Raw genomic sequence first — 19343 nt, 5'->3', positions numbered from 1 at the left:
ATGTGAAGCACTGAATTTTTTGTCTTATACCTTCCTAAACGATGCTGGAGTTTTACTGCAATAATACTGAGCCAGAGAGAAAAGGTCTTCTATATCTTCTAGATTCAAACTGGATGGGGTATTTTCCAAGAACTCTGAAATGTGATTACAGATATGACATTTTAAAAATTGTTCAGTAAACAGTACATTAATGAACATCATTTATGTATCAAGCTGAAATATCTTCAACATAACACTATGTAAACGGAATCTCAGTAATGAGGCTTTTAAAGCCAGCTGAGGGAGAAGCAGCTTTCCCTATAGGAGCCGAAATTGTTCATGCAATTCTGCTGTAAGTGAATGGTATCAGGCAATCAAATAAAATTTATTAGCCCTGACCAGAATACTCTATTTATTCAATAAGCATATACAGTGACAGGGCCCCAGGAAATAAAAAATGACAAAGAAAGAGTTCCTGACATAAAAAACTTCGCTTTATGTGAGAAACATAAAAATAAATAATTATGATTTTGTGAGATAAAATCTATAATACAGATCATACAAAGTGGCAGGCGATATAGACAGGAAGTAACTATCTCCGTGTTGGGAATGGGCACCAGGTTGAGAGAACCCAAAAGACAGACCAAGTTTTCACAATGGAAATATCATGTAAACTGAGTATTGAAAGGTAAATTAAGGAGGGGTGGTGAGGGGGAGTGGAAGTCATTCTATCCGAACTTTGAAACCAAAGAAAGAGTATATGGAAAAGAATGGAAGAGTGAAAAGACATGAAGGAATGAATAAGGATGGTGAATTCAGGGAAATAGCCTTTAAAGTCTGTACATGGAAAGTATTTTTACAGAATTTTAGGTTGAAATGAACATCAGAGCTCTTCTAGACTAATCTCCTAAATGTATGGACAAGGAAATGGAATTTCAGTGAGATTAAGTGATTAAAAATGTTTTCTCTATGTTTAATTATACTTACGGACAACAACTTCTTTACTGTCGGACTCTTGTGCTAAAATAACTTCTCTGTAAAAGGGAATCAAATGAACCTGAGTTAAACATTAACAAAGCACCCTGAGAAAAGAGAGGAGAAAGACCTAATGTATGTGATACTCACTTTGCATTAACCAGGATTATTAACATTAAAAAATAAATAAAAAATGGATCTGCTTGCTGTAGATATCCATCCCATATTGCATGAGTGACTTCAATGGAACAGTAACATGCAAAAAGGCTTCCAAGCTGTAACCAGGAAATGAAATGAGAAACGTAAACCTTTGGTACTGACTTGTATTTTAACAGCATTAAAGCAAGTACATGAATAATATTAAATTATCTGCACGTCATTATTTAATATGCACCTTAATTTTAGTATATGTAATCTAAAGGCGGAACATAGGGATTCAAAGAACAACGCAGCCACTTACTAGCTGTGTGACTTGGGACACATCACTTAACCTCTTTAAGCTTCCATTTCTACTTCTGTAAAAAAAAAAAAAGGAATACTACTACCCATCTCTACTACTGTTGTAAAAAGAGAAATAACCTAAAATATCTAAAGTAATTAGCACCTATTTGTCATAGCATAATGAGCATAATTACCCATAGAGTTCTATAAAGGGTAACTAATACAATTATTACTAATAACAGCACAGTACTTACAAGGTAATTGTGAGGATCAAACATGGTAATTTAAGTTAAGAACACTACACATTTAATGACCCCAAAAAATGTGAATTGCTCCCAAAGTTACTTGTACATCACCTGAAACAGATGATACATCATTCACATCCCTCAATAGGGTTTAGAAGCTCTATGGTTTTAACATTTCAAATAAAAGAACTGTTAATTTATAAGCTTCTTTAGAACTCAATTGTGTTTTAAATTGCATGAGCTCAATGATATTTTTAGATCTTTTAACTATTGTAAGATTGTAAGATACAGAGACTACTCCACCTAGAGGTTTAAATTTAAAACACTTTTAAATTTAAAAATTTAAAGGAAGCTACTGGGAACACACACATTTGGTACATATTTTGTTCCAGGTATATTAAACTACTTTCACATATCTTTTATTAATTATCTTTTATTTTAATTCTCACAACAGGCTTGTAAAGTGCACATTTTTCTCTCCATTTTACAGGTAAGGAAATAGGCTCAGATTAAATAACTTGTCCAAGTGCACAGAGCTAGTGAGTAGTGGTTGCTGGGACCAGAAAAAAGACCTAAGACTCACAACCCATGTAATCACCATTACACTTGACCACAAGGCTTGTACATGTTACTACCTAATTTTTTTTTGTTGGTTAAAAAATTACTATTGCAAATAGAGATCAGAAGATGCAAACCTGAACACAGAATAGTAATATACATAATAACATAATATACAATCTTAAACTTAAAACTCATTAACTAAACTAAAGCTACCACTGAACTGCTTAAAGTTACTGGTTCTCAAGGTTTAAGGATCGGTTTTGATTGTTCCATCTTATGATAAAAAAAAAAAACAAAACTTTCATTTCATAGATATGATCCTGGTAGCAAGAATAAACTATCTGGAACATGCATTAAAGAGAAACCAGCTGTGTTTGTTAGTACTCAGTTAAAATCTCCTGCTACCAGCATGGAGTACTAAGTCAGAGTTCTGGCAAAGAAATGGCATTTCCTAGGCAGAGAAAATGATGTAACCAGAAAGGCCTCGAGTAAGTATCAGAATGCTTAAGAATAATAGTTTCTTGCTTTATCGTAAATAAGCAAATTTAACAGCAACATATAAATCTCTGAGAAACTATACTTTTGTAGGTATTTTATTATTTTAACTCAACATGACAAGGTTGAAGCCAAAAAGGAACTAAAAAATAGGCTACTTAGGTATGAGATTTAATGCACCAAGAGTCTAAACCAGTTAGGATTTTCTAATTACCATTTTCTGATTGCTAACTCATCCCATCATCATCTGAGATAGGTACTGTAATTATTCCCATTTTACAGATGAGGAAATTGAAGTTCAGAGGCTGAGTTACTTGTCTTAACTCACACAGTTAATAAGTGGCAGAAAGGGGGTTCTTCCTGAAGAAAACTTGGGTGAGTCATGACCAAGGAATACGTTTAATTTTTAAATACATATTCTTTCGGCATCCAACTTTTAGCAAGATCTTCAAGTTCAGCTAGAAGAGCAGTTCTCAAAGTATGGTCTGAGGACCCCTGGGAGTCTCTGACACCCAATACTACTTAAATTTTATTTGCCTTTTTCATTCTCATTCTCTCACAAGTAAACAAAAGAATTTTCCAAAGGCCACAAGACACGTGATATCATTACAGATTTAAAAAAAGTAGATGTGAGAACCCACCTGACTATGATTTAGCTAACCATTAAAGAGATTTGCAAAAACATAAAACAATGCTCCTATTCTCATTAAATTTGAGGGGGAAATATAGTTACTGTTCATTAAAAAAAATTTATAATATTCAATTGGTTTATTATTTTTAAAAGAACATTTTAAATTTTTAGTTTTAATTTCTCAAATGGTAAATGTCAATATAACCCATTTAAACAATGGATCCTAAATAATTTTTAAGAGTGTAAGAGGTCCTGAGACCATAAGTTTGAGAACCACTCATCAAGAATAATACAACTTACCATTGAAAATCCAAATACAGAATTAAAAAGCACTGAGATGTACTTACACTCTTTTGTAATAATCATTTGTATAACATTCTTCATTTTCCTCATGATTGTATACCAATTCTTATATAAACCACCACCAATTTACTCATACAAAGTTAAACTGAACTGAAGTGCATATATATATATATATATATATATATATATATATATATACACACACATATAAAACAACAAAAAGGCTAAACTTCATATCAATATAATACAACTGACTAACCTACGAGAAAAGCCCAAAATGTATTCTGAAATACAAATAATTTTATTCATCTGGTATAAATATGTAAAAGTCTATAATTTAGCACTTTTCTTGTTTCTCTCGGAGGGAAAAAAAAACCTAGTAACAGTTTTACAGAAATCTAGTTTTCATTAAGTGTTCCTACTTTCACTTTATTACCCAGTTGAGTGCATAGGAGTCTGGAGTAATTTTCTTTGTATCAAGAAAAGAACAAAGCTCAGGCTCATGGTATTGGATGAGTAATCGGAAGAGATGAAATGGTCTCCCCTTCAGGGAACAATCCCTAGAAGATAAGAGAAGCACGATTTCTTGCATCAATAGGTCAGAAATGTTCACATCAGTAACGAACCCTCCTGCAATACCACCTCTCCCCACCTCCAGAACACATGAACTAGGCAGCATTCACAGCAAGGCTATCTGATAAAACCAGGCAGGGCACTCTCACTAACACCTTTAATATACCTGACTTGCCTTTAATACACCTGACTTGACATAAAGTTTGTAGAAACAATAGGTCTACAGCCTCTTTAGGGGGATTCTTTCCAGGTGAATCTAGGCAGCACTCAAGTGAGAAGACTACAGGATCACTGAAAACAGTAGGATCAATCAAGTATTTTGATGTTAGGGATCCTAAAGGAAGATCTGGAGGGTCCTGATAAAAGTGCAGACCTCTTCTTTCCTGCCAAATAAAAGAAAACTCCTAGGAACACTTCAGGATAGCTCTACAATTAATATACTCAATATATTGAGTGGGTTCTCACATCTGCTTTTTTTTTAAATCTGTAATGGTATCACGTGTCTCGTGGCCTTTGGAAAGGTACAAGTCTGAAATGGCTACACATGAACACTTCAGAATAGTGAAACCAGAGCCTTTGACGCTAACAAGGTGGCCTAGGTATCAAGTGCTCAGAGTGAATTCCAGGAACTGCCAAATACTGCACTCACCCAGTGATGGCAACTATGTAATCACTCATCTTACTGAATAACTGTTTTACCTTTAAAGGGTTATTGTGAAAGTAAAATGGGAAAGTTGAATGTAACACTGCTTTAAAGTAAAAAGCACCAAGGATATACGCCACCATTTTTTTAAAAAAAACAAACTTCAATTTTCACTGCCAGAGACTTTATTTTGAAATAGAAAATATTATTAAAGACATAAGGATGCATTTTGGGCCATAGATTCCCTGCAGTTTCTATCTGAGCCTACTCAACTTTAAGAAAGCACCTCTATCCAGCATAAAAGAAGCCACACATAGCCCTGGTCAGAACAATGAACTTCCCCCACACCCAGGTACCCTAACATCTGAGCCCAAAGAGGACAATCCTTTGAGACAGGCCCAGAGCTGGTCCATGCACTAGGCCCACCCCTTCAGAAGCAAGCCGCTTCCTTCTTCCTACTCTCAGTCCCTGACCTTAAACTCAGAAGCCTTATCTTACAACTTCCACTTAAGCAGCCCTCTTAGAAAATATTTTGTGCCTAGAAAATTTTTTAGGTATTTTTGTATTCACATTAATTCACTGTAATATGTCCATGTCTGTAATACCACAAAACTTAATTGGGTTACTACATGGAAAGAGAATCTCTCAAAAGACATAAGATTTTTGGTAGAAGGATCTCACTGGATATAGGGAGATTAACAGTTACTTTTTAATCACTACATTAAAAAAAAAACAGTATTGCAAACTTATTTCCAGACAGCTTGGTTGTTTGGTTAAAGTATAGTATTAATATGGACAAGGTGATGACTAACTCAATCTTCTTTAGACCAGTAGGCTTCACCAGATCCTCAGCCACTAATTGTAAACTTAATCCCAGTAAGCTTTTGTATTCAAGTGCATGCTGCTAAACACAAGGAAACAAGGCAAGAATATATCTAATTAATATGCAAAAACTTTTCACAGCTCAAAGCACAGGTCATCATAATAAAAGTCAATATTTATTGAGGGAATACTATGTACTAGGGACTGTAAGAAGCACTGTAATAAGTTATCTCATTTCATCTTCAAAAACAACCCCAGAAAAGAGACACTACTTTCATCCCTTTTGAAAAAGGGTGGCTCTCTGGAAGTTTGCCATTACAACACTATCTATTCATTTAATATTTGTGTACTGCAAAGTTACTTTTTAAGACAAGGCACTGTGCTTTACAGATTCTACCTATGCTATATTTGAATTTGTGCACTAAGCACATATGTTATAACGGAGTTCTTAGTAGCATGTCATGGGACTTTAGTAGCATGTCCAGGGACATTAATGCTGAACCTGGTTGGAGTGCTATGTTACATGTGGAACTCATGGAAACAGTATGGAGGAACCAGACAATACATTGTATTTTACACCCTAATGTAAAACCTCTCCTATTCTCACCTGCTGGTACCACCATTCCCTAGAGAAAAAGGTGGGACACATGTCAGCTAGCTCTGGGAGATGAGAGATGGCCAGTAAGAAGAGCTAAAATATCGGTTGAGAAACCTAGTATAACAGAATGACTTCTAAATATGGATTCTCGTCTCAGCTGTGCCATGACAGTCTCTCTTCTGGCATCTCTGGGTCTGTTTTCCTCACATGAAGCAGCATGGCTCCCAAGAACAAAGGTTCTCCACCCAGGGGTATATCAGAATCACCTAGGGAGCTTTAGAAAAATACCTATGCCTAGCTCTATCCAGTCTATATTTGAAATTTCATTTTGGAAAGTTCTTCAACTGAATACACATTCCTCCATAGAAGATATACAAATTGGGAATAAACACATGAAAAGATACTCAACATCACAGACATCAGGGAAATGCTAATGAAAACCACAATGAGATACCACTTTACACCCAATATAATCAAGAAGATAAATGTTCACAAGGATGTGGAGAAACTGGGACCCTCATACATTCATGATGAGAATGTAAAACAGTGCAGCTGCTATGGAAAAGTATGGCAATTCCTCAAAAGGTTAAACATAGAATTACCATATGAGCCACAAATTCCATTCCTAGGTATATACTCAAGAGAAATAACAACATGCATCCCTATATAAACTTATGCATGAAGGTTCACAGCAGCATTATTCATAATAACCAAAAAGTGGAAAAAAATCAACAAATGTCCATCAACTGATGAATGGATAAATAAAACTATGGTATATCCATACAGTAATGTTATTCAGCAATAAAAAGAAATGAAATACTGACATATGCTACAATATTGATGAACCTTGAAAATACTAAGCTAACTGAAAGAAACCAATACAGTATGATTCTATTTACATGAAATGTGCAGAATAAGCAAACCTAGAGACAGAAAGTAAATCAGTAGTTACCGCGAGTTGGGAGTGTTGGGGATAAATGGAGAGTGAATGTTAATGGGTTCAGCTTTTCCTTCTGTGGTGATAAAAATGTTCTAAAATTGATTGTGGTGATGATCAAACAACTCTATTCTAAAATCCACTGAACTGTACACATTAAAAGGGTAAATTTTATGGTATCTAAATTATCTCAATAAAGGAAAAAGGAAAAGAAAAAGAAAAAGAAAAAAAAGTTCTTCATTTGATTCTACGGCACAACAAGGGTAAAGAACCAGATGTAAAGTACAGGTGTCTATACAAGCTTAGGTTCAAATCCTGACTTAGTCATACACCAGAGTGCAATCCTGACAAGTAATTTAATTTCACTCTTTGCCTCAATTTCCATAGTTGTAAATCACAGATAACTACATTAAGGGACTTGTTTAAATGAGAAACTATACAAAGCACCTAGAGCTGGCTTAGTGTTATCAAATAGAAAGTATTTAAAAATAGCAGCCATTTAATTACCAAGATCCCAAATAGCAGTTCTCTTCCTTGGCTGCACAATTTGTAACCCCTAAATAAACACTGATGCCTTAGTCCCATCCCCAAGAGATTTTGATTTAATGAGGTGTGGAAACTGACATCAGGATTTTTGAAAGCTCCTTGAAATGATTATAATATACAGTAAGGTTGTGCAGCCTAATCACTGATCCAGATTACATTTAAAATTCCTTTTGGCTCTAAAATTTTGAGTATCTGATCCACAGCACTGGGAACTACAAGAATTCTTTTTAGTCTCATTAGTGCCTCCCACCAACTTCCCTCACCCCAACCACAATCTCCTACACATCTATCTGGTCTCAACTTACTTGTCCAGGGATGCTGTCCCTAATCTCCACATTAAGTTAGATACCCCCATTACACATTCCCAATGCACTCTACATTTCATTTTCCTAATATTCAGCACACTTACAATTCTTTGTTCAATGCCTGTATTTCTATGACTATGTTCCAAGCTATAACCCTAGTATTTTAGTTTCCTGGGCTGCTCAATGAAACACCATGAAATGGGTCAGGCTGAACAATGGGAATTTATTAGTTCATGGTTTTGAATCTAAAAGAAAGTCCCAATCAAGGTATCATCAAGGTGATGCTTTCTTCCCTAAGACTGGTTTTCTGGGGCTGGCTTCTGGTGATCCTTGGTCCTTAGCCCATCACATGGCAAGGCACACGGTGGCATCTCCTGATTTCTCCCTTCTCTTCCAGCTTCCGTTGACGTTCAGCATCTGGCTGCTTCCTCTGTGGCTTTCCTTCTCTGTCTGAATTTCATTTCACTTATAAAGGACTCCAGTAATAGGATTAAGACACATCTGACTGAGGTGGGACACACCTTAAATGAAGTAACCTCATCAAAAGATCCTACTTACAATGAGTTCATGCCCACAGGTATGGAGTAACTTTAAGAACATGTTTCTTTCCAGGGTACATACAGCTCCAATCCTCCATACTCAGCATCTCACATAAAGTAGCACTCCAAAAATTTTACTTTTCACTCAGACACTTTGATGTTATTTTTATTTTACAAGTAAAGAAATTAAAATAGAAATGTCAACTGAATAAACTCTAGGAGCATAAATTCTTAACTAAAATATCCTTTAAAATACATTTACAACCATAAAAATAAAGTCAAATACTTATTATGGTCCAAACAACCTTAAAAATTATCTGTGCCTTTTACTTTACCACCAAAGTAAACCCAACAACTTCAGTTCAAAGCAAACTAGCTCTTTATTCACTTTTAAAAATCATAATAACTAAATTATATTTTACCTGGGAATGTACTTATTCATGATAGCATAAAAGCAGTTGTATAAATCGCTGCGTGGCAGTTGAAGATGCACCAACGGTTTGAGTAGATGTATCCAGTTAAGAGATCGGCTATATTTAATGTTACGTGATTTACAATAGAAGGTAATTACAGATTCAATATCCAAAAGTAATTCTGCTATCTTCTCCTCTGGCACTGAAAGCTGATCTAGATAATAGGTATCAAAGTTAACAAGGTTCTTTTAGAGGTTCAGTTATTGGACATAAAACTTGTTTACAAATATACAATACTATTAATGTGTTTATAGCAGCATTATAAGGAGAAAAGTCAAACTATATGAAAGCACATTTTTCCATATACTTATTTCAGTAATCAATGGCTCACAGATTCAAAACCCAAGAAAAAAATGTAATTTTCAAAGCTCTTTAGATCTTGTTTAACCTTAGCAAGACAGTTGTTTAAAGAAAAGAAAATTAAGAATAACAATCAGTTTCATTTAAGTCTGTGTTTTCTTATCTAGTCCACTGAGAAAGAAAGGAAAGGAACAATATTTACTATCAGTATTCAACATATATATATATATATGCATATATGGCTATTCTTATGCTTAGCATATATATATATACACACACACAGAACAGATACACACACACACACACACACACACACACACACAGCATATATATACGCTAAGCATAAGAATAGCCAGCCTGAAAGTAGAGAGGTAGGCAAAGATGGGATGACCCATATTCCTGGAAAGCAAAAAACTATTTTCTAAACAACAGATTTTTATCTACCTCCTGATGGACAACTGCCACCAGAGCTCTGGCAAGGGGAGGGAAAGAGACCATTCTCTGCCACCAAACTCCCTTCCCTTTGCCCAGATTGGCAGTAATATTTTTGTTGTGGCTTGATATACAAAAGCCTATTTAACCAATAATTTAACTAAAATATTATGATAAAAGAAAGAAAAAGATATCAACAGGCTGTAGATGAACTAAAAGAGAAATAAACGCTGAATTAATTTAATCTATATTATCAATCGAAATAGACTGAAGGAGTGGTTAGAAACCAAATCACCCACAATTTACACCAGTTTTGCTACAGCATATCATGACCTATGATTTACAGATAGGCTTCTGGAACACAGCCCCCTTTAATTTAAGGACTGTATACAAGCATACAGATGTATACAAAAACCAAATTTAAAACTGCAAAAAAATTATAATGTAAAGAATCAAACATAATGAAACAGAAACAGTATAACCAGGTTGTTTTTCTTAAGATTTTTAGAGCCACTGCATAAGAATTTCAAAAGAAAAGCTCTAAAACTATTTATAAGCCCCTTACAAACTCAACATATCCCAAATTATAACCAGTAATTCTAATAAAGCATGATGTCCCTACCCAAAAATTAGTATTTCTGAAGTTTTGCACAGTTAGAGACAATTATTAAACTTACCAATAAGCTCTTGGCAATCTTTGTGAATAGCATTTTGTTCTGGCAGGTCTAAAATACCATCCCATGATGCCAAACTATCACCTTTTCCTGCAACATTTAGAGCAATCTGGAAGAAAGATATTTTTTAAAAAAAAGCAACTAGCTTCATATGTTATTTCTCTTTCTTGGAAAATATGTTGTATAATGGAAGGGACTGAATTTAGGTATAATAAACACATGCTGTAAAGATTACAAAGTAATATACCTATACCCCACCAAATGTTGATCTCTTGGTCACATCCCAAAGGACCAAGAGAATTACTTCAAATATCTTCTGAATTAGATTTTACCACTTCAGTTCAATTCAATAACAGAATGAATTTCGCAAAATATGTAAATTATTTCAAACAACAATCTTTCATGTTGTTTTTTAAAATATGAAAGCAACATAATATAATGTATTGCAAAGGAAAAGTGTATCTACCATGTGCAATTAAAAATTATACAGAATGCTTAATAATTGGGAAAATGTTCATGCTATTTTCTAAGATTTTTTTTAAGCATGTAAAAAGACATTACACTGATTAAAAGAATCCTAAGTGACATATCAACCAAATGCAATGTCTAGGTTTTCTATAATTCTTATTTAAACAGATCATCTGAAAAAAATATATTTATGAGAAAATCAAGGAAAGCATGTAACGATATCAAGGAATTACTGTTAACTTCTTTTAAGTATTTAATGGTACTATGGCCAAAAGAGTCTTTATCTTTTAGACTCTCATATAAAGTATTTCCAGATGAAATATGCTACCACGGATTTGCTTAAAAATAATTCAGCAGGTGGGGTGAGGGAAGAACAGGTGAGTGTACTGATCAAACAATATTGGCCAAATGTTGGTAACAGTTTAAGGTGGATGATATATACACAGGGGTTCATTGTACAATCTACTTATGTATGTGTTTTAAATTTCTAAAGTAAAAAGTTGAGAAAATTCTGTGTGTAGTTATAATTCTATTTCTGTTAAATATATATGCACGCAGGGGGAAAAAAAGATAAAAGGATATATGCACCAAGACATCATTATGTCTTAATTATAGACGGTAAATGACAGACTATTTTTATTTTATCTTTTATATTTCTTTTAGAATCACAAAAAGAAATTTTAATTTAAAATAAAAAAAAATTAAAAATGTGCAGTGGAGGACATGTGAAAAGAGGAAAATAAAGCAAAGGGAAATTTCCCATAGGCATATTTCCTTTTTTTAAATCTGTAATTGTATATTCTGTTTTATTCACCAGTTGTGTTTTCCCATATCATCAATCTTCATAAACACCATTTCTAATAGTTACAAAAGAAAATATTACCTTGCAAAACCTAAACAATTACTATTAAATATAACAAACACTATAGAAGCACACAGTTTAATTAAGTTGCTTTGTTTGACAAATTTTCTAGATGTGGTATGTTCATAAAATAATAAAATCTTCTACAACTAAATCCCATGGAAATAAAACTTTCCTTTCACATTATTTTTAAGAAATTACATTTTGTTTGTTTTAGTTTTCAGTTACCTTCCAAACTTTGGCCCTCAGATTAGCAGGCAGTGGTCTCCCTTGAATTATGTTTCTCAAAGTTTCAAGATCACAACCTCCTGCTTCCAGAGCTTCTTCAAGATCTTTTTCCCTAAAAAACAAATCCTATTTATTAAGATAAACTTAACTTCTTATTTTTTTCTTATTCAGGATTCATTTATGAACACGGCTTCTTAAAGGCTGTCTAAAAGAAAAAAATGTTCTCAGCAGTCGAAATGTATTTACACCAAGGCATACACAGCATTCATACAAATATTTTGTTTTCTTAAAGTGGAATCTCAGGTTTCATAGTCACTTTACTCTTATTTTAGATTTAGTTCTAACAAGTTTGATCACCTCTTCTTTAAAAAGAAGACAGAGGCAGGCAAGCAGGCTGACAGCATTGTGAAGTCACAGTCAAGTAGTTACTCATGGTACTGGTACTTAAGGCCATAAGACAACTAACACTTCATATAACACTATGTGCCAGGCACTGTTCTAAGCATTTTACATGGCTTCTTTTAACTCTCACAACAACCCTATGAGGTTACATCATTGGATGCAGTTTACATATGCAAAAATTGGGGCAAAAAGAGGTTATAAAATTAGCTTATGGTCAGTCACAGTTTAGTAAGTAGTAGAGTAAGGGCTGAAATTCCAACAGTGTGGCTCCTGATTCATGCTAACGTTATGCTAGATAGCAGCAAGAAGAACTCATAGTATCCAGCCAAGAATTCAAAGCACTGCAGTCTGGGACTATTTAATACATAACTTATTCAAAATAAAGTAAATATAGATATAGTGCCAACAGCAGTGCCTGGCTTATATTATTCAATAAATAGTAGAGGAACAAAAAAGGCTCTAATAGCAGCACTATGCTATGTATTAAAGCAAAATAAGGATACCATAGCATCACATAAATTTTAAGTAATTATCAGGTAAATCATCAAGTAATTATGTTGAGTCTACTATGTTTAAGAAAAAAAGGAAGTAGGACATGCATTTTTAATTTTCATTTGTATATGGTTAAAATAATTTAAAAAAACTTTCACAAAGGTTATGGACTGTTTTTTTACTCAGAAAACAGCCATTTAAAATAATTAATCCTTAAGAATTCATAAATGTTGCAGTTTCATTCACTGTTTACAATTTTAGTATACTATAAATAAATACTCTGTATAAAAAAAAATCCCTAACTCAGCCAGACAATTTTCAAAAATTCTTTGAAGCAGTCTGAAAGGCAGAGCATCTATTAGGAATCAGGAAACCAGGATTTTGTCATATTTTTCTGGTTCTAAGGAAAAAATTATTTTGACATTCCTCATTCCCTCAGTAAGATAATGTAAACTCTTATTTATTAGGACTCTAAGATATAATATATTAATTTCATACAGGGTTGCCCTCTTAAGGGAATGCTATTGTTCTGGTTTGCTAATGCTGTCAGAATGCAAAACACCAGAGATGAATTGGCTTTTATAAAGGGGGGTTTATTTGGTAACAAAGTTACAGTCTTAAGGCCATAAAGTGTCCAAGGTGAACTCATCAACAATCAGGCACCTTCACTGGAGGATGGCCAACTGTGTCCGGAAAAACTCTGTTAGCTGGGAAGGTGCGTGGTTGGCATCTGCTCCAGAGTTCTGGTTTCAAAATGGCTTTCTCCCAGGACGTTCCTCTCTAGGCTTCAGCTTCTCTCCAAAATGTCACTCTCAGTTGCTCTTGGGGCGTTTGTCCTCTCTTAGCTTCTCTGGAGCAAAAGTCTCCTTTCAAAGGCCATCTCCAAAATGACTCTGTCAACTACAGTTCCTCTCTCAGCTCCTATGCATTCTTCAAAGTGTCCATCTTAGCTGTAGCAAGCTTGCTCCTTCTGTCTGAGCTTATATAGTGCTCTAGTAAACTAATCAAGGCCCATGCTGAATGGGCGGTGCCAGACCTCCATGGAAATTATCCAATCAGAGTTACCACCCACAGTTGGGTGGGGTGTACCTCCATGGAAACAACCTAATCCAAATGTTCCAACTTAATCAACAATAATATGTCTGCCCACACAAGACTGCATCAAAGAATATGGCTTTTTCTGGGGAACATAACATACACAAACCAGCACTGGTATTAAATGAATATGTGATCATTTGGGATCATATTCAACAGAAAATTTAATCAAATTTAAAAGTCTTCTACTACAAACACCTATTATGCTGGATTGAAGCTGTTAAGTACCCTAGAAAATGCCATGTTCTTTTAATCCATCCCTGTGGGGACAGACCTTTTGTGGGTAGGACATTTTGATTAGTTTGTTTCAACTGAGATGTGACCCAGCCCATTCAAGGTGGGTCTTAATTCTTTACTGGAGCCTTTTATGAGAGGATAAAAGGCAGACACATTGAGAGAGAGCTTGGAGACAGACACACAGATCCTCAGAGAGAAAGCTACTGGAATCAGAAGCTGAAAGCAACAAAACCTGGGAGCGAAGAACCAGCAGATGTCAGCCATGCATCTTGCTACCTGACAGAAGAACCCTGAATGCCAGCAGCCTTTCTTCAGAGAAGGTATCCTCTTCTTGATGCCTTAATTTGGATATTTTCATGGCCTTGGAATTGTAAACTATAACTTAATAAATCCCCATTGTTAAAAGCCAACCCATTTCTGGTATACTGTATTCTGGCAGCTTTACCAAACTGAAACACCTTTGAACAAGAAGGTAACTAGTAGCCACACGAAATATATTTTTGCTCTTTTGCTATATAGTCATGAAAGTATTGTAAGAGAAAGGGAGGGTGTTCTAGTTTGCTAATGCTGCCAGAATGCAAAATACCAGAGATGGATTGGCTTTTATAAAAGGGGTTTATTTGGTTAGAAAGTTACAGTCTTAAGGCCATAAAGTGTCCAAGGTAAGTCATCAACAATCAGGTACCTTCACCGGAGGATGTCCAATGGTGTCCGGAAAACCTCTGTTAGCTGGGAAGGCACATGGCTGGTGTCTGCTCCAAAGTTCTGGTTTCAAAATGGCTTTCGCCCAGGACGTTCCTATCTAGGCTGCAGTTCCTCAAAAATGTCACTCTTAGTTGCACTTGGGGTTTTTGTCCTCTCTTAGCTTCTCTAGAGTAAGAGTCTGCTTTCAACAGCTGTCTTCAAACTGTCTCTCATCTGCAGCTCCTGTGCTTTCTTCAAAGTGTCCCTCTTGGCTGAAGCTCCTCTTCAAAACATCACTCACAGCTGCACTGAGTTCCCTCTGCCTGTCAGCGTATTTATATAGTTCCACTGATCAAGGCCCACCCTGAATGGGTGGGGCCATGCCTCCATGGAAATATCTAATCAGAGTCATCACCCACAGTTGGATGGGGCACATTCCATGGAAACACTCAAAGAATTACAGTCTAATTAACACTGATAAGTCTGCCCACAGAAGATTACATCAAAGATAATGGTGTTTGGAGGACATAATACATTCAAACTGGCACAGAGGGAAAGAGATTTTAAGGCCACTGATGAGACATAGTTCAGGCCTGTTGTTAAAGACTGGGATTATCTATTCTATTCTGGCCAAAATGTACAAGGTAGCCTGTTAGAATTCAAAGGACTGTTTGTGACAATGAAACAAAGAACATTTAAATAAATCTTTGGTTAATATATAACATATTTTTAAATGATTGTATGTGTAAATGAAACAAGGAAATAAAAACACCATTTAATGAAACAGAATTCTTTAACCAAATAAATGAAAAACTAGAATTTTTGCATTTTTCAGTGCAAAATCCTCAGTTTCCTTTGAAGCAGCTTTTCCAAACTGCTTACTATTCCAGAAAACAAAGCTAGTATTTAGGGGCAAAATGCCCAATCCTCAAAGTAATTTTAAAATTACAATAATGTAAAAACAAGTACATCTCTGTTGATACAGCTGCTGCTGGATTCTTTGATGCTGACCCTGGGGAACCACAAACGTGGTTTCCAGCAATATGACCATGAGCAACTGCTCCTGTGGAGACCAGAAAATGCTACCTACATCTTAAGTAGTAAAAGGCACTTCTAACAAACCTAAGGAATTAAAAATTATTCTGAACAAGGCATTCAAACAATTCATTTATCAGACCTTCAACATTAAAACTGCTTGTAAAAGTAATAAAAAGCACTGAAAACGGCAAAGAAATAATTCATAAAAGGATCAAGCAGAGATAGAAATTAGAGAACTATGGCATTTAGCTCTCAAACAGAATTTTCCTTCCCGGAAACCAAGTCTCTTTCTACTCTCTACAAGCAATACAATTCTAACATACAAAAGCAAAATGCATATCTGGTGGGGGGTGTGGTTTTTAAATCTGAATAAGGGCAATTTCCTGACTTCGAAAGCTAAAGGTTGATGGAAATACATTAAATATTCAGCCAAGGTCTTCAAATAGAAAAGTAGGCCTCATCTATTTATTCCAGTAAGCATTAAAAATAAATGTCTCAAGGAAGGGGGAACAATAATCCAAGAAGAACAGATAAGCTATTTAACGTTCTGGGGATGCCCAGGAATGACTATGGTCTGTTAATTTCTGATGGATAAAGTAGGAACAAGTTCACAGAAATGTTGCTGTATTAGGTAACTTTCTTGGGGTAAAGTAGGAACAGGTTGGACGTAAAGCAGTTAACTTAGGTTAGTTGTCTTTTTCTTACTCCCTTATTATGGTCTCTTTGAAATGTTCTTTTATTGTATGTTTTTTTTTTATTTTTTTTTTTCATACAGTTGATTTAAAAAAGAAAGAAAAGTTAAAAAAAAAAAAAGGGAAAAAAATATGCAGTGCCCCCTTGAGGAGCCTGTGGAGAATGCAGGGGTATTCGCCTACCCCACCTCGATGGTTGCTAACATGACCACAAACATAGAGGACTGGTGGTTTGATGGGTTGAGCCCTCTACCATAGGTTTTACCCTTGGGAAGACGGTTGCTGCAAAGGAGAGGCTAGGCCTCCCTATAATTGTGCCTAAGATGCATTCCTCCCGAATGCCTCTTTGTTGCTCAGATGTGGCCCTCTCTAGCTAAGCCAACTTGAAAGGAGAAATCACTGCCCTCCCCTCTACGTGGGATCAGACACCCAGGGGAGTGAATCTCCCTGGCAACATGGAATACGACTCCCGGGGAGGAATGTAGACCTGGCATCGTGGGACGGAGAACATCTTCTTGACCAAAAGGGGGATGTGAAAGGAAATGAAATAAGCTTCAGTAGCAGAGAGATTCCAAAAGGAGCCGAGAGGTCACTCTGGTGGGCACTCTTACGCACAATTTAGACAACCCTTTTTAGGTTCTAAAGAATTGGGGCAGCTGGTGGTGGATACCTGAAACTATCAAACTACAACCCAGAACCCATGAATCTCAAAGACAACTGTATAAAAATGGAGCTTATGAGGGGTGACAATGGGATTGGAAAAGCCATAAGGACCACACTCCACTTTGTCTAGTTTATGGATGGATGAGTAGAAAAATAGGGGAAGGAAACAAACAAACAGACAAAGGTACCCAGTGTTCTTTTTTACTTCAATTGCTCTTTTTCACTTTAATTATTATTCCTGTTATTTTTGTGTGTGTGCTAATGAAGGTGTCAGGGATTGATTTAGGTGATGAATGTATAACTATGTAATGGTACTGTGAACAATCGAATGTACGATTTGTTTTGTATGACTGTGTGGTATGTGAACACATCTCAATAAAATGAAGATTAAAAAACAAAAAACAACACACACACACACAAAACAAACAAACAAACAAAAAACTAGCTAAATGTTTAAGTAAATTATGGTTCACCCACATGGTGGAGAAATATTACCCAAACACACACCACACACACACACACACACACACGGAAATAAATATCCAACAATAGGTGACTGCTTACATAAATTTGATGTAGCCATGAAATTTGTGCAGCCATTGGAAACAATTATGTAAAATCTGTATTTATTGACTTGGAAACATATCTATGATGTGTAATTAACTGGAAAAGCCAAGTAATATAACTGTTAATTAAAAAATTCGGGCATGGTTATTTGCATAGAAAAAATTCTAAAGAACACAATGTTCAGAGTGGTTACCTCTGAGTAGTAGTATTAAGTGAGATTTGCACTTTCCTATTTATACCAATTCAGATTGGGATTTTTTAAAAAAGAAAATACATTCTATTTGTATATTTTCAAAAAGCTATTTCTATTTAGAAAAAAATGCTTAAAAAATAAAAATAGAAATTCATTATAAAAAAAAATAAAAAAAAAAATGTCTTTCTTCAGGACAGAGCAAGTACAAAGCTTTGGGGGTTAGAAAGAAACAGAAACCTACCTCTTCCTGGCCCTGTGACTTTGAAACTATAACAGCTGTATTCTACTAACAGGTAACATATAATACCATAGGTTACTGTCAATGATCTACCAGTGACATTTTCAAAACCTAAATAAAACATAACGAAATTTCCCCCCACCTGATGTTTTGTGGCTAAATCACCTAATCTAAACACTGCAACCTAAGCTGCTTCAGAATTATAGCTAGGGAAACACTGTGACTAAACTTCTATGGAATTAGTTTAATGCTTATAGACAGCTAGCTATTGAATTAGATTCTTCTTCCTCAACCAAATGGTAAATCCTAGCATATAGAAGGAGTTTCACAATGCAAGTTATGTTAAGGGAAAATTAGTGAATTTTCAAGCACTGCTAAATTAACTATGCATTTCCAAATGCTTTTAAGATTAATAAATCAAATTAGAAATTTTCTGTTTTTGAATAAAACATTCTTTATATCATATGAAAAACTATGATTTTAAAAGCAAGTAAATTCCCAAAATTTAAAAAGTTACAGAAAGATCTGTCACTAGGAAAACTTGATTATATTCTAAACTTTTTTCTGAAGTCTGTCCTCATTCTAACCACATGTTCTAAAAACTTATTTTCCCCATAATTTCAAAATTTTTGAAGATTGTTTAATTGTATACACAGTATCCCCAAACAGGAAATGAAAATAAGACTTACTATGTGTGCCAGTTTGGATGTATTATGCCCCCTAAAATGCCATTATCTTTGATGCAATCTTGTGGAGGCAGACTGTATCAGTGTTGATTAGGTTGGAACCTATTGATTGTTTCTATGGAGATGTGACTCAATCAACTGTGGCCAACACTTTGATGGGATAATTTCCATGAAGGTGTTATACCACCCGTTCAGGGTGGGTCTGATTAAATCACTGGAGCCATACAAACAACTCACAAAGAGAAAGAGTGGAGAGCAACTGAGAGTGACATTTTGGAGAGGAGTTGAAGCTTACAGAGGCATTTTGAAGACAGCCATTGGAAGCT

At 35.1% G+C, this 19343-nt stretch overlaps 1 protein-coding gene across 3 annotated transcripts in view; it reads right to left on the bottom strand.

The window, feature by feature from the left end:
• The window catches only part of TBC1D23 (TBC1 domain family member 23), a 100578-nt gene that overhangs the window by 49671 nt on the left and 31564 nt on the right, over positions 1–19343 (bottom strand). For all 3 annotated transcript variants that reach the window (XM_037834461.1, XM_037834471.1, XM_037834453.1), the window contains 7 exons: positions 12031–12142; positions 10476–10581; positions 9016–9220; positions 4067–4190; positions 1105–1229; positions 967–1013; positions 31–134 (listed from right to left, as the gene is read on the bottom strand). In XM_037834461.1, the coding sequence (XP_037690389.1) occupies positions 31–134; positions 967–1013; positions 1105–1229; positions 4067–4190; positions 9016–9220; positions 10476–10581; positions 12031–12142 (823 nt within the window). The remainder of the gene's footprint in view (positions 1–30; positions 135–966; positions 1014–1104; positions 1230–4066; positions 4191–9015; positions 9221–10475; positions 10582–12030; positions 12143–19343) is intronic.

This window comes from Choloepus didactylus, chromosome 1 (assembly GCF_015220235.1).
Source record: "Choloepus didactylus isolate mChoDid1 chromosome 1, mChoDid1.pri, whole genome shotgun sequence".
In the NCBI taxonomy this organism is placed as follows: domain Eukaryota; kingdom Metazoa; phylum Chordata; class Mammalia; order Pilosa; family Megalonychidae; genus Choloepus; species Choloepus didactylus.
Note: the sequence above shows the minus strand (reverse complement) of the source record. Positions and strands in the feature narration are given on the sequence as shown.